The sequence below is a fragment of the Medicago sativa genome, chromosome 3 (assembly GCF_051527215.1).
Source record: "Medicago sativa cultivar Bolivia chromosome 3, Bolivia_mono, whole genome shotgun sequence".
NCBI lineage: Eukaryota > Viridiplantae > Streptophyta > Magnoliopsida > Fabales > Fabaceae > Medicago > Medicago sativa.
The window spans coordinates 67,894,775-67,909,622 of record NC_140751.1 but is presented as its reverse complement, the minus strand read 5'-3'; the positions used below and the strand labels follow the sequence as shown (position 1 = coordinate 67,909,622).

Sequence of the window (14,848 nt, the reverse complement as noted above, 5' to 3'; positions counted from 1 at the left end):
CACCAAAAGTCAACATCCAATCCATACCAAAAATAACGTCCATATGCTTCAACGGAAGACACACAAGATCCAACTCAAAATCAACATGAACCTTAACACAAACCACAACCAACTGAGCCTCCGCAGCCAAAGATACCTTCCCTTGCAAGACCCAACAAACCTGAAACAACCTGCTACTCCCCCACTACGCTCAAACCCACCTAAAAGAACGAAACAACACAACAAGTACCGACAGTACTTCCGTACATGTCGCATACAAACAGGAAAATCAACGGGTTTTGGTCTGGACAAGACCAACCAACAGATAAGAACAACAGCACAACAACACAAGAACAAGTACCGAAGGTAACTCATTACCATTCGCATACTAACAGGGTAATTCAAAAAACACTAATCTACTAGTCTAGACAAGACTAACCAGGCTCTGATACCAACTTGTAACACCCTATTTCTATTAAAGCGATAAAACACGCGAATATAACAAATATTCAAGAAATAGATGCTACGTCTCAAATAAAACCAACTAACATCATGCATATATATAATACTTCAACGGTCACAGCGGAATTCAAATCATAAACTTCAACATATACATGCCATGGTCAAATATATCCTCATATGAAAATACTCCGAGTCCGACAAGTGGACATTAGCAACAGAATCCAAAAACAACAAATAGACACTAAGCCTAATCAGAGCCTAGATACTACGACACAGACACGACAACGGAGAAAGCTTCCGTCGTCCAAACATCCAACAAGCAAACTCACCAAGCGTCTAGTCCTGCACAACGTCTACCCATCCATACAGACAGGTAGGCGGTCGAAACCACTGGGGGTAAGTATTACATTAATCATAATCCACATATAAAAACATGGTATTCAAGAATTTATACATATCACATATACATAACCACCCCTCCTAGAATACTAGCATCATATGATTAACATCCCCCATTACTTGCATCTCAAGCTATCATAGCATAACAGACATATTCAATCTCAAATCAAGACATCGACACAAGCTCATCATTTATCAATAACAATCAATGAAAGGATTAATCACCTCATTCTTCACTTAGCATACTTAACTCAACAACTACAGTTCATCATTTCAAAATTAAAAGCAAGTAATCATCATCATCAAGGAAATCACCACATCATATGCATATACATATACAACTCTCACTTCTTCATTATTATCAAATTAATTATCATCAAATAGATTCACCAAGTGTATAAGCACAAACAAATAAGACATGCAAATAGAGCATAATTCAATTATTCACAACCATCAACAAATCCACCAATGTACATATACACCAATCCTCACAATCACAACATTCACCAAATTTCACCAATGCACAAATTCACCAAGTCATATATTCAATTATGACACAACTCATCAATTATTCAAATGCATATAATGCTCTAGACTCTTCTAGATGCATGTGGTACCAAACTCCTCCAAGGTCGTCACCTTATGATGCAACAAAAACATCATTATCAACGGCTATAATCAACGGCAATATGGATACAAGTATCCGGTCAACGGCAATATGGATATAACATCCGACACGACATATGATGCATGAACATATGACTCAATCCACAATGCATACGTTCACAACAATTCAACGGCTATAATCAACGGCTATAATCAACGGCTATGATCAACGGCTATATGTATATACACGCATTCATCACTAATCACATCAAAACTAGCATGTATAAACTCACCACCAACAATCAACATTTAACATGTTCAACAAACAACATAACATAAATATGTTCATCACCATTCAATTAGTATATATGCATCGACAACAATTCACCACCACTTGACAAATATACAATCACCAACAACATCCACAATTCAATCAACATATAGTTGTCACACATACACATCATCACTCATCTCCACATAAATCAACATATAATAACTCTCCATAAAGGATTCACAATCAATTGATTCACAAAAGTCATCTTTAGTCAAGTTCGTCTCTCAAAATTCACAACAATGAAAATAATTGAGCACCTAAGCCAAAACCAAGTAAACGAGTTCAATAGCCTATGCCATGTATCCTCTCAAGTCACACATATGTGCAGTAGAGATTACATAAGCATTTCATCGGCCAAAAACGATGAATTCATAAAAATCACAAAGTTCGTCTCCCTTTATCACTTTTCACAAAAATTTCCATTTTCAAATCAAAACAAGTTAGATTCACCACATCATAGTTTAAATACCATTAAACACCTTTATTGAACTCATAAAACTCAAGTTTCGAAGTTTAGAAGCAATCCATAAGGTTTGGGTCGACTTAGAAATAGTTATGCGGATTTTTCGTAAAATTTTCCTAAGACCACCTTGGAGTATTTTCCTCATAACTCACAAACCAAAAATCATTTGCAAGTCAAACCAAAGCCTCTGGAAAGCTAACAAAATTATCTACAACTTTCATGTTTACGTCAAAAGCCAAATCAAAACAGAAATGTGAGAAAAAGACGCAAGAACACAGAACAGGAATGCTGGCTTCTGATCTGGATCAGCTTCTGATCAGGATCAGCTTCCGATCTGGGTCAGCTTCTGATCAGAATCGCTTCTGAACTGGTTCGCTTCTGAACTGGTTCGCTTCTGAACTGGTTCGCTTCTGAACAGTAGCGCTTCTGAACGATGCTTCTGAACAGTAGCGCTTCTGAACAGTAGCAGATTTTTTTAACCTTCACGTTTTCGACCATAAAAATCAAACCGTTACTCCGTTTTCGATGCCGTTTTCGCCTATACGCTCCTGACACTTAGCTCTATCATAATATACAGATAAATTCAAGTTTCAACCATCCCAAAATCATTTCTCCCAAACCTCACATAATCATTTTCTTTGCAAAACCGCTTAAACACCGACATTTCACACGAAAAACCCGTTTTCTCCCAAACAACTCGACTAACACAATCACAATATGAAAACAGAAATTCTACCAATTCCCATTCATCCAAAAACATCAAAAACTCAGTCAACAACCTCATATATCAAAATTTCATTTGGGTCCTTCACATGAACAACTTAACACAAACTTCACCAATTTGAACAACAACAAAAAATCTCATCATAATTCATCATTTCAATGATACCCATTGCATCAATTCATCAACAACACATGTTAAAACAACAACAACAACATTTGAACATGAATTCATCAACAATTCAACAACCACAACTCCATTCATCATCAATTTCATACAAAAACATATCATGTTCATATCTACCCATTTTGACATACAAATTCAACAACAACAACACAATTAACATTCAATTCATGCATATAATCATGTCAACAAAATTAAGCACGAAATTCTACAACCAAAATCAAATTAAGCACTTAACCACAATTATGCAAAGAATTAGGGTAGAATTAAACTAAATGATTATGATTAAAGCCTAACCCCCTTACCTCTAACACCAAGAATCTTTAATTCAAGCCTCAATTTAGCTCCTAGATGATGAATCCCCTCCTCTAGCTCTAGCCCTTGATCTTGTTCTACTCTCAAGCTTCTATCTCTTCTCTTCCCAAATGAGATGAAATGTGAAATGTTGTGAAACCTAATTTCCACCAACATCTAGAGTTTATATATGTGCTCTATTCAATTGGGCTTATCTCTCAAATCTTAATGGGCCTAACCCATTTCTATTCTAACACCCAAAATGTCACTACTCACTTAACGGTAAATTACAACACTAACGGTCACTTACCGGTAAATAAAATGATTACTACACTCTCTCTAGTAACATGGTAAAATAATACTCTTACTAAGCACTAAAATAATTCTCATCCAAAATTACAAAATTACCCCTACTCTCAAAATGACCAAAATGCCCCTAAGTCCAAAATGACTAAAATACCCTTCTACACCGAATTCTACAATTCCCAACCAAAAATACACACAGATGCAAATAATCACATAATAGCACACACAACACACATAAATAAATAATAAAATAAATCTAGCGAAAAATCGGGCTGTTACATTTCTCACTAAATCTTAAACCAATCATACATGTTTCTTTTTCCTCTCTCTCTGTGATAATAGTCATCTTTTTTCTGTTTCAATAGCTTTGTACACGACCTTTATAAATATAAAGGTGTTTTTGTTGTTGTTGTTGTACACCCCAAACAAAGAATATAGACACACAAAATAATTGTTTACGTCTCATTTATCAAGCCTAACAATTAGTTGTTGAATGTTACCTTGTTTAGGACTTTTTTAATTATTTCATTTATATTCTACTTTTATTGATGCCTATTATATATATATATATATATATATATATATATATATATATATTCATTATTTCTCTATAAAAAAGAAGACAAGTTTTTTTTTTCTTCTCCCATTCCCCTAAATTTTCTTCTCTCATTTCTAAATTTTGATGATTATATTTTATAAATAATTTAAAAAAAACAAAAATTAATGCAAAATTGAAAGTTAATATTTATTGTAAAATTATAGAAGAGCAAAATATTAATTTTGTTTGATATGCTTGACGTAGAATCCACATTCTTTAAAAGGCTAAAAAAATAAGATTTACAATTTGTTAAAGTTGATATGAATGGAAAAATAATGAAGGCAAATGAACAAAGAAAATTATAAGCTTGATCTTCATCCTCATAACTTTGTAAGAGGAAAATAATTTCATTTCCTTACCCTACCCGTGTGATTCTTTATTTAAAATATAACATTTTTCACGTAAAATAGAGAAGAAAAAATTGATATTAGAAAAACATAGAAGATAAAAAAATGTAGATAAGAAAAAGTTAGAGTAAAATGAGGAAAATTGAAAGGAGAGAATTATGAGAGAATAAAAGAGTCTTGAATGATATATGCATAATAGTGTAGTTTAAAATTTGAATTTGAGATTTTTACCCCAAAAGTTAGCATCAAATAAATGCAAAAGTTGATTTAAAATAATATATATTTGAATTATGAAAAGATGGAAAAGTACTCTCACATATAGTTTCTATCAAAATCAAAGTTTTATAAAAACGACTATTCATAATTTATACATATTAGAAAGACAAAAAACAGATGGATGTGACTCTAGTAATAAAGGGAAAAAGGAATAGGGGCTTTGGTATGGTTTTTTCATTACACCAACTACCAAAAAGACGGGCACATATGTCTTTCCACTTTTTTTATTACGCTAAAGACGGACAAAAAACATACATTTTTTTTTGAGGGAAACTAAAACATATAGTTAGTTGTTTTTTTTTTTTGTTGATAAAATATAGTTTGTTATAGTACTCCCGATAGATTTAAAGAAACAAACTTTCAGAATACTACTAAGCATGATTTTCTTAACAGAAATACCAATCTAAAGATATGTTAGCATCGTGTATATATATACACACCAGTAATACAAGTCAAGCACACAAAATTAATTCACTCTTTGCATGTCAGCAAATCCTTCTCTATAAACCACTCCAACTCTCCACAGCTCAACATCCTTAACATCAACAATATCAAAATACAACACATTGTTTTCTTTCATATTTTCATCGTCAAAGAATGTCTCGAGAACCCTACGACATCGAAAGTCACGACACCTCCGCAGTTGCGCCGGTGTCGAAAGATGAACAACGTGAGGAGATTTCTGTGGAAAAAGGGTTTGAAGGAACATCTGTTCCAATGTGGCAGAAACAGGTTACCGTTAGGGCAATATTTGTGAGTCTCATGTTGTCGGTGATGTTCACGTTCATCGTGATGAAGTTGAATCTCACAACTGGGATTATGCCTTCGTTGAATGTTTCTGCTGGGTTGTTAGGGTTTTTCTTTGTTAGGGTTTTTCTTTGTAAAGACATGGACCAAGTTGCTTGAGAAAGCTGGTTGGCTTAATCAACCTTTTACCAGACAAGAGAATACTGTTATTCAGACTTGTGTTGTTGCCGCTAGTGGAATTGCATTCAGCGGTAGTTATTCTTACCTAGTTGTAGATGTTACTTTACTTCAATTTAATACTTGACTCTGAGTTGAATAAATATTATATGCCCTAATAGTTTTGTGAACAAGTTTATGCTCTAATAGTTAAATGCAGTTCTGATACAGTGTCTTTGTTTGTCGTTGATAAATCTTATTGTTTGTGTAGGTGGATTTTGTAGCAACTTGTTTGGAATGAGTCCAACTATTGCAAAACAAATTCCAGAATTTGACACTGCCAATGATGTTAAGAGTCTTGGTTTAGGATGGATGATTGCATTTTTATTTGTTGTTAGCTTTCTTGGTCTCTTTTCAGTGGTTCCACTCCGAAAGGTACACTAACTTATTACACCTACCTTAATAAAATGTAACCTTCAACACTAGAATATAGGCCTTTTTAATTATTTGAATTTTGCATTGATATACTCCCTCCGTTCCTTTTTAAATGTTTTTTTTAGAAAATTAACTCCAAAATAGCAATGTGTATTTTTGCACAGTTTCTTCTATTATACCCTCATTTTAATCCACCAATAAATTCCTATTATTTTGCACACACTTTATCTTTCCAATAAATTTAGTTATATTTCTCTCGTAACAAACAATTGTCAGTTATTATCTTTTTCTCCAACAAATTCCTTTTTTTTTTGCGCGCTCTTTCTCTCGTAACAAACAAGTATCAATTTTCTAAATATTGTGCACATTTTTATAATTATTTTAAGTCAATATAAAAATGATTCCAACTTCTTCTTCTTCATTGTCATCTTGCTCTTGTTCTTGTATCTTATGAAATGAGTTTTCAACTATTTCTCCCTCTTCATCTCTCATCAGCAGTTCCAATGAATCTTCTACTTTTTCTTCCTTTTAAAAATTTATGGAATCTTTCATGGTTCTTTTACTTTGCAATTGAAATTTGTAAAATTTGTTACTCATATTATTTATAGATTTTTAACAGTTCTTGGAACCATTGTTTGTAACAAAATTTTGTTTAAATTTAAAGATAACAAGAAAAAAAACTGTTTTTTTCTTAAAAAATAAAAAAAAAACAAATTGTTTAAAAAAACAAACTTTAGTTTTCCAAATAGATAACATTAATTAGTTTTATTGAAAAAATAAGAGTAATTGACAAAGGGTATAATTGACAAATTGTACCATTAAAATACCAAAAAGACGGTTAAACAGGAACGGAGGAAGTATTTGCTTGCATTGCATGACATATATCTTTTCTATGAATGAACTATATTTAAAAAATTGACTAATGACTTTCTACAAGTTTAAAAAATTGACTAATGACTTTCTACAAGAAAACTGCCATATACCTACGGAGGTTTATAGTGACAGCTACTGAAACCGTAGGTATTGAAAAGATATACCCACCGAAAATGCATTGACGTAGCTATAGACATAAAAATAAAAAAACAAAAGGTTCTGAATAATTTCCCCAAAAAAAAGGTTCTGAATAATTTTGCTTCAGATTTTGATTATTGCTTCATTTTAATAATTGTTGTGTTAATTTGAATCTATTAGTTGTGTTATGTTAATTTGAATTGCAGATTATATGAGTTGTGTTGTGTTAATTTTGTTTCTATGAGATTCTGGAGAACCCTAGGTTACCCAACTATTCTAGAACTTTGCATGTTAACTTGTCAATAATTACAAGTTAAATTGTTTGAATGTGACTTAATTAAATTAATATCACTGGGTTGATACAAGTTGGGTTATGTGTATTCTCTATTAAGCCCAAACACTTCCTTCCACTGGACATGACACACACCAACATAATCTAGGACACTGGGAAACTGCATGTGTGTCCTTGTATATATGAGTCCCATGTTATGCATTCTCTAGTGGTGTTGTTGCCTTGGACTAGATTCATAAGTGTTTTTTTTTTTTTGTAATAAGTAGGTGTAGGTATTTTGGTGCTATACCTACGGAAAATGACATGTACCTACGGTTTTACGCTGTCAATAAAAGTCAATTTTCTTGCAGTGTGGATACCTCGTTGCAGCGATATTTGAATCAAGTTTTAAAACATGGGATGGGAATGACTCCAAACATTTAGTTTTAATTTAATGTTTCCTTGTTGTAGATTATGATTGTTGACTTCAAATTGACATATCCAAGTGGTACCGCAACAGCTCATCTAATCAACAGTTTCCATACATCTGAAGGTGCCAAACTAGCAAAGAAGCAAGTACAAGCACTTGGAAAGTTCTTCTCCTTTAGCTTCTTGTGGGGTTTCTTCCAATGGTTTTTCACTGCTGGTGATGCTTGTGGATTTGCAAACTTCCCCACATTTGGTCTGGAAGCCTATAAACACAAGTACGTGACTTGGATTATAAACTACACAATATAAAAGCTGATCGAAACTGAAACCTCTATGTTAATTATGGTGATAGCATGATGAGTTGCCAACTTATTTAGATAATATTGATGTGATAAAATAGATTAATAATATGTATTTTAGTTCCTTTTCTTTTAGCTAACCTTTATTATTTAATGTACATAACATGTTCTACTTTGATTTTTCTGCAACCTATGTGGGGGTTGGGATGATATGTCCATATATAATCAATATTTCGCTGTTGATTGGTGGAATTCTTTCATGGGGTGTCATGTGGCCTCTCATTGGTGCTAAAAAAGGAGATTGGTTCCCTGCTGATCTCAAACAAAGCAGCTTTCATGGTCTTCAAGCTTACAAAGTAAGTTGTCTTTCTACATTTCAATTTTTTATTTATTTAAATTGTTGGCGAAAATCTACATTTTTGACAATACTCCACTTTTTGTAAGTATACTTTGGAATTGGTATAGAAAAATAGTAGTTTATCAATGGATATCAACTTAAAATACAGTTAATTGGATTGAAACAAGTACAAAACTGGAATTTGGACATACTCTGATGCAATAGATCTTTTTGAATGTGACTGGTTGATAATGTATTCTTTTGGCAGTTTTCTAATTGTATTATTTTTAAATCACAGGTTTTCATAGCCATAGCAATGATCCTTGGTGATGGTCTATACAACTTTGTGAAAGTTCTTGGCACAACTCTTTTAGGTTTGTATAAACAATGGAAGAAAAAAGATAAGAGAGCACAACCTGATGATCCAAATGCTCCTCTCCCACCTACAATTTCATTCGACAACAAGCGCCGAACCGAGATGTTCCTCAAAGATCAAATCCCATCATGGTTCGCAATCGCAGGCTATGTCATAATTGCAATAATCTCAACCATTACTATCCCCCACATTTTCCACCAGCTAAAGTGGTATCACGTCATTTGCATTTACATCATTGCACCTGCACTAGCCTTTTGCAATGCCTATGGTTGTGGACTAACGGATTGGTCCCTTGCAGGGACTTACGGAAAATTAGCCATCTTTGCTATTGGTGCTTGGGCAGGTGAAGCTAACGGTGGTGTCCTAGCCGGTCTAGCAGCATGTGGTGTCATGATGAACATTGTTTCAACAGCTTCTGATCTCATGCAAGACTTCAAAACAGGTTACATGACATTGGCTTCTCCGAAATCAATGTTTGTCAGCCAAGTTATTGGAACTGCCATGGGGTGTGTTATATCGCCGTGTGTTTTCTGGATATTCTACAATGCTTTCGGTACTCTTGGTCAACCTGGTACAGCATACCCTGCACCGTACGCACTTGTTTATCGAAACATTGCAATCCTAGGTGTGAACGGATTCTCGGCTTTGCCCAAAAACTGCCTCGTACTTTGCATCGTGTTTTTTATTGGTGCCATGATTATTAATGCTGTTCGCGACTGGGCCGAAAAGAAATACGTCAACTTTATTCCTGTTCCTATGGCTATGGCTATACCATTTTACATTGGAAGCTACTTTGCTATTGATATGTGTGTTGGAAGCTTGATATTGTTTATTTGGCAGAAGGTTGATAGGGCTAAGGCTGATGCATTTGGATCAGCTGTTGCGTCCGGTTTGATTTGTGGAGATGGAATTTGGTCACTTCCTAGCTTTTTTCTTGCTCTTGCTGGAGTGCAGCCACCTATTTGCATGAAATTCTTGTCAAGAACAGCAAATGCTAAGGTTGATAAGTTCTTAGGATCTTGAAGTTGACTTTATGGATCTCAGACACAACAACCCGCAACAACTTCACAATCTGCTGCTTCTCAGATTCAAACAATGGAAAACAATTCACAACTTGGTGCACATTCAACATCTAGGAGGCAGCATGCTCACAGAAGAAACAATCTTCAACCAGCTCATATATAGGCACAATGTAATTTAGAACCTTGTATTCTTTTATACCTTTTGATTGATGAATGTTTATGTAAATGAAAACCTATGTTATATACCTTTTGAATTGGTTTTGAGTCATGACTATGTTTTATAACCTTCTGAGTAATGATTATATCTTATAACATTTTGATGATATAACTTATATGAGATACGATTACAATTGTGTTAAAATTATGCAAATTGTATCAACAAAGTGACAAACATAGGTAACACATTCACATTTGCAGTCATATAAACATTGATCTCATCTATTCAATAATTCATAGTCAAATGAATAGAGTAAAATGAGCATTGCTATTTGTCCCGATACACTTTATCCCAAACTGCTCCCCCGTAAAGGTTTATAACCAACTCAATGTCATCCAAACCGGAAAACAAGGAAAGTCGTGTCGTGTGTATCATTTAAGAATAATATTTGGCATATATACGGTGGTGAAATCTTCGCATCATAATCTCTCGCGATATCCAGAAATTCCCTTAAAACATATTGGTACATATATTTTGGACCAACTCAATTTCATCTTAAATAAACCCGGTTCAAACTTAGTCATAGGTTATCGGGTTTATCAACGGATATCAGTTAACATATCACACAAACTCACAGACACACTAAACCACAGAGAGAGTCGAGAGGATGGGAACAAATAATGCTATAACCAACTATCTAACAATGTAAGGAAAGAATTTGATTAAGAGAAATGACTTGACTGACAACAATAAGACAAGTATAAGAAGCCAGAGTTATGATAAGTTTTGCAATGAAAACTCCATGGTATGATATCATTTTTTTTTTTTTTAGATTTTTATTGTGCTTCAATTTCTCACGATGTTCCACATTGACAAAAAAAAAAAAGTTACTATGAATTAAATTTCAACTATTGAGCAAGTTATTTCATAATTTTGTTCCAAATAGTAGTTATATAGAGCTTTAGCCATTAACCAACCAATAGTTTTCTGCAGTTTGATGTGAGAAAGAGTTCTGAAGAAGCAGATAAATCCGAAACAGAAAAATTTCTTAGTGGGTCTAACAAGTACAAAGCGGTACAGTATGATCTATTTATCTGTGGTTTTCTATATCTTAGCCATAAGAAATAGAAAAGATTAAACAAAAAAATTGCTCTATGATAGTGAACATTTAAGAAGATGCAGCGTTAGAATTCTATGAATTTCAGTTTGGAAGCTTTACTTGGTGAATTTCAGAAACCTTACGCCCCTGCTCTTTGCATGTTCGTCGGAAATGAGTATTTTTCTTTCAAAGATTCTGTATATCCTCCTCCGCATTTGATTTTCAATGCTTTTAACACTACTCCTTTTCATTCTGTTAAGGCTGTGATCCTTGGCCAGGTTTGTGGATTTCTGTTTGAATTTCAGTTTTCACTCTCTTTCTTTTAGTTCACTGATTTTGATTTTGGTTCTTTTAGGAACCTTATTCTGGACCTGGTGAAGCAATGGGGCTATCATTCTCGGCTCCCAAGGGAGTCAGATTTCCATCCATTTTGAAGAATGTACTTAAGGAGGTTAAGGATGATATTGGCTATAAGATTCTACGTCATGACAATCTTGAAAAATGGGCTCTGCAGGTAACCATTGATTAAAGCTTCTATAGAAATTGGTTATTTTGATATTGTGATCATTCTTTAAAGAATCTTGTCCAAACATTTCATTCTTAAAAATATTTATTTTATGCAAAAAGAGTGATTTCTTTGAATGGCCTCTCAATTTTTTGTAAACAAGAATCCATAACAAAATATACTAAAATGACGGATTTCAGACTAGTCATTCGCAATTAGAGCATACAGGGGTAGGGAACGCATTTGTGAACGCATTTATTTTATGTTTCCTTTTCTGTTATTCACTAATTTGTGCAGATGGTTTAACATTTGACTTTAAGTAGTAGATTTTGTTTTTCAAAAAATATTCTCTGACTACAACTTTAACTTAATTTCAGGGCGTTCTCTTGCTGAATGCTGCTCTCACAGGTTAGATATTTTACATTTTTGTGAACTTCTAATCAAGAGTATTGGTGACTTAAAGTCATACACTGTTTGTGCATGGTGATCTAGTACGAAAACAACCCTTACTATGTTTGGTGTATTATGTTTGTATAGTATTTTGTAACTAGCTTTCAATTCAGGTAGGAAGAATTAAGATAATGCAAATGCACATGCAAACATAGGCTGAGAACAAGTTAAGGATGCTGTCATTGAGTTTGTACTGTTGTCTACTTCTTCGAACGAGCACATTATGATTCTATTTGTTATTGGCCTGCAGAGCTTATTCTACTTCTTGGCTTGGAGACAGTTGTAAACCAAGGTGAACATACTCTATTTGTTATTAGTACCACTTTTCTGTTTCCATCTTTAAACATGGTCCAATTGCAAGATGTTCTAGAACATAGTGAAATATTAGTACCACTTTTCTTTCCCTCTTTTGCTTTCATTTTAAATTTCCACTTTGAATGCTTATGTGTTTTTCGGCGTTTTGTGATTTTGTTAGTGGTTTTGATCCGTTTCAACCTAGTTTTTTTTTTTTTTTGTTTTTTTGGATCTGGATTGTTTGGTTGATGAAATGTGAAATTTGTCTTTCAACATAGTGCTTTACCTTGTTCTGGTTCTGGATAATTACCGTATAGATGAATATTTTATTTCAACAAAAAGTATATATATTAAGATGATGAAATCGATAGTGATTTTGTTCATTTATGATTTTTAAAATGGTTTAGAATTCTACTCCTGTATAAATGGCTCTGGTCAACATTTTTCTGACCAACTATCTGTTTTTCTTGACGTGGTCAGCTTGGTGTTTTACTATCTTCAGGTTGTTGCATTTGAAGTTCAAATGACAAATCAAACATCAGAAGACACATCTGCTATGGTTGGACACACAACTTTCAAATACATATATCCACGAAACTTAAAGCTTAATGCATGGTATATTCAGAGAAGTGAGAAACTCTTGCTTGATGGTTCAATAGGAAGAAAAAAAAAAACAGAAGGTAATTCAACTTTCTGATCTATGTGTGTGCTTGCTTCATATGTATTATGGAATTTAATATACAATGCAATATGGAATTGAATAGTCTGAGGTTATTGATCTCAGACTAGGTAGTCTCTGGGATATGTCTTTCTGTTTGTTGTTATAATGGTTGAAGGATTCTTAGGTTTTGGAGTGTTCTTTTCTGTTGCTCAGTTTTGAGTATTATTTTGATTTTTTGGTTCAATAATATTTTGTTTTGCCATTGTATGTTTGTCTGAGGTTAGATGTTATTGATATCAGTACAAGTTTGTCTATGTTTCAGCATGTTTATTGATAGTTAGTAGCAGGGTCTGATTTGGGCTCCTATCAGAAGTGGCATTTTCTGGTTATAGGCTCAGGAGGATTTCTAGTTTTTATCCTGTGTCTCTTTACTAGTTTTATTGGGTTTTGGCTTAATAAGCTGAAATCTATGGTTTTTTCTATGGTTTATACATGTTATATCCATGGAGCTGAGTTGTATAATTTTTCAAATTTGTTGCAGGTTCTTAAAAAGTAAAAAACCTTGTGGTCAAGTTGTGGTGATGAAAGCTTAGGAGGCTAAACAATGGCATGCTTGAGAATTTAGTGGGGCTATGGATGTGCACTACTTAGTGCAAAAATGAAAACATAATAAGAAGGAACAAAATTAGCGGGGTCATAGATGTGCACTACTTAGTATGTACTTGAAGTTGTGTTGCATAGTTCATTTCCATTATGAAATAATGTTTCAAACGTTTGTAACATATTTTGAGTTTCAAATTTGAATGAAGTTTGATCTTCTAAAATTGGTTAATTCAAATATGAAATGAAATCAAAGGAAAGACAAATTTGGTTGATTCACAATTTTTATGCTAGACAATTTTGCAACACTTTTTACAAATTCTCAAAAATGATAAATGTATCATTTTTTTATTGTTACTGATGATAAAAAAAGTGTTACAATAATGTAACATTTTGCGACACTTTTTGAATGTTACAAATAATACTCTAAAATGTAACTAAAACTCTTTAGTAACAAGGCTTTACCTGACAATTGTTCAAATGTTACTAAATTTAATTAGTAACATTTTTCTTGATTTAGTAATAGTTTTCAAGTGTTGCTAAATCTCAACTATTTTGTAGTGGAAAGATCTAAAAGAAGATGAAGATCAAGACTCAAGAGACTTTTGTATGTATGAACGACCGTTAGATTAGAACAATAACTATGTTCAAAAGTAAAAAGATATAAAAAAAGGCAAATAGAATACACATAATATTTGATCACAAAGTTTGGCCAATTTCAATTTAAACTTATATCTCCGATTGCACAGTAGCTGCAATACATTTATATTAATCAAGTTTAAAATTTATAAAGAGACTTGTGTTTTAATAGTATGAACCAATTTACAAGATTACATCGTTTCACTTCCCTTCAACTAACATAATTGATCATTTTGCTGACACTTTGAGGTTGGTTGAAACGGATGGCAATGTTGTTCCGTTTATTTTGGAACCTGTCGATCAGCAACATAAGTCTCAAGATGCAATAGAAGCATCGGCTCCTAATAAAAGAGCAAACACACAAATTTGCGGGGTACTTCAAAAAGACCTTG

The 14,848-nt window shown here is 33.3% G+C and overlaps 2 protein-coding genes and 1 long non-coding RNA gene across 4 annotated transcripts; 2 read left to right on the top strand and 1 right to left on the bottom strand.

Moving 5' to 3' along the window:
• Positions 1 to 511: 511 nt before the first annotated feature.
• Positions 512 to 3,589, bottom strand: LOC146939461 (uncharacterized). Its single transcript, XR_015033450.1, has 2 exons — positions 3,453 to 3,589; positions 512 to 794 (listed from the first exon to the last, which is right to left on the bottom strand). It is a non-coding gene; the product is annotated as an uncharacterized LOC146939461 (long non-coding RNA).
• A 2,553-nt stretch (positions 3,590 to 6,142) lies between these two features.
• Positions 6,143 to 10,171, top strand: LOC146939460 (putative metal-nicotianamine transporter YSL7). 2 transcript variants are annotated; one of them, XM_085757932.1, is made up of 4 exons: positions 6,143 to 6,306; positions 8,060 to 8,285; positions 8,476 to 8,672; positions 8,952 to 10,171. In XM_085757932.1, the coding sequence occupies exons 1-4, from the start codon at positions 6,169 to 6,171 to the stop codon at positions 10,050 to 10,052; spliced, it is 1,662 nt and encodes a 553-aa protein (XP_085614058.1). In that variant the 5' UTR covers positions 6,143 to 6,168; the 3' UTR covers positions 10,053 to 10,171. The 2 variants fall into 2 exon arrangements, with proteins under 2 accessions (XP_085614058.1, XP_085614057.1); XM_085757931.1 differs by having other exon boundaries at positions 8,060 to 8,292; positions 8,483 to 8,672.
• Positions 10,172 to 11,402: 1,231 nt separating this feature from the next.
• LOC146939459 (uracil-DNA glycosylase, mitochondrial-like) lies at positions 11,403 to 13,436 on the top strand. Its single transcript, XM_085749775.1, has 5 exons — positions 11,403 to 11,585; positions 11,663 to 11,821; positions 12,190 to 12,220; positions 12,964 to 13,236; positions 13,393 to 13,436. The coding sequence occupies exons 1-5, from the start codon at positions 11,403 to 11,405 to the stop codon at positions 13,434 to 13,436; spliced, it is 690 nt and encodes a 229-aa protein (XP_085605901.1).
• Positions 13,437 to 14,848: the final 1,412 nt, after the last annotated feature.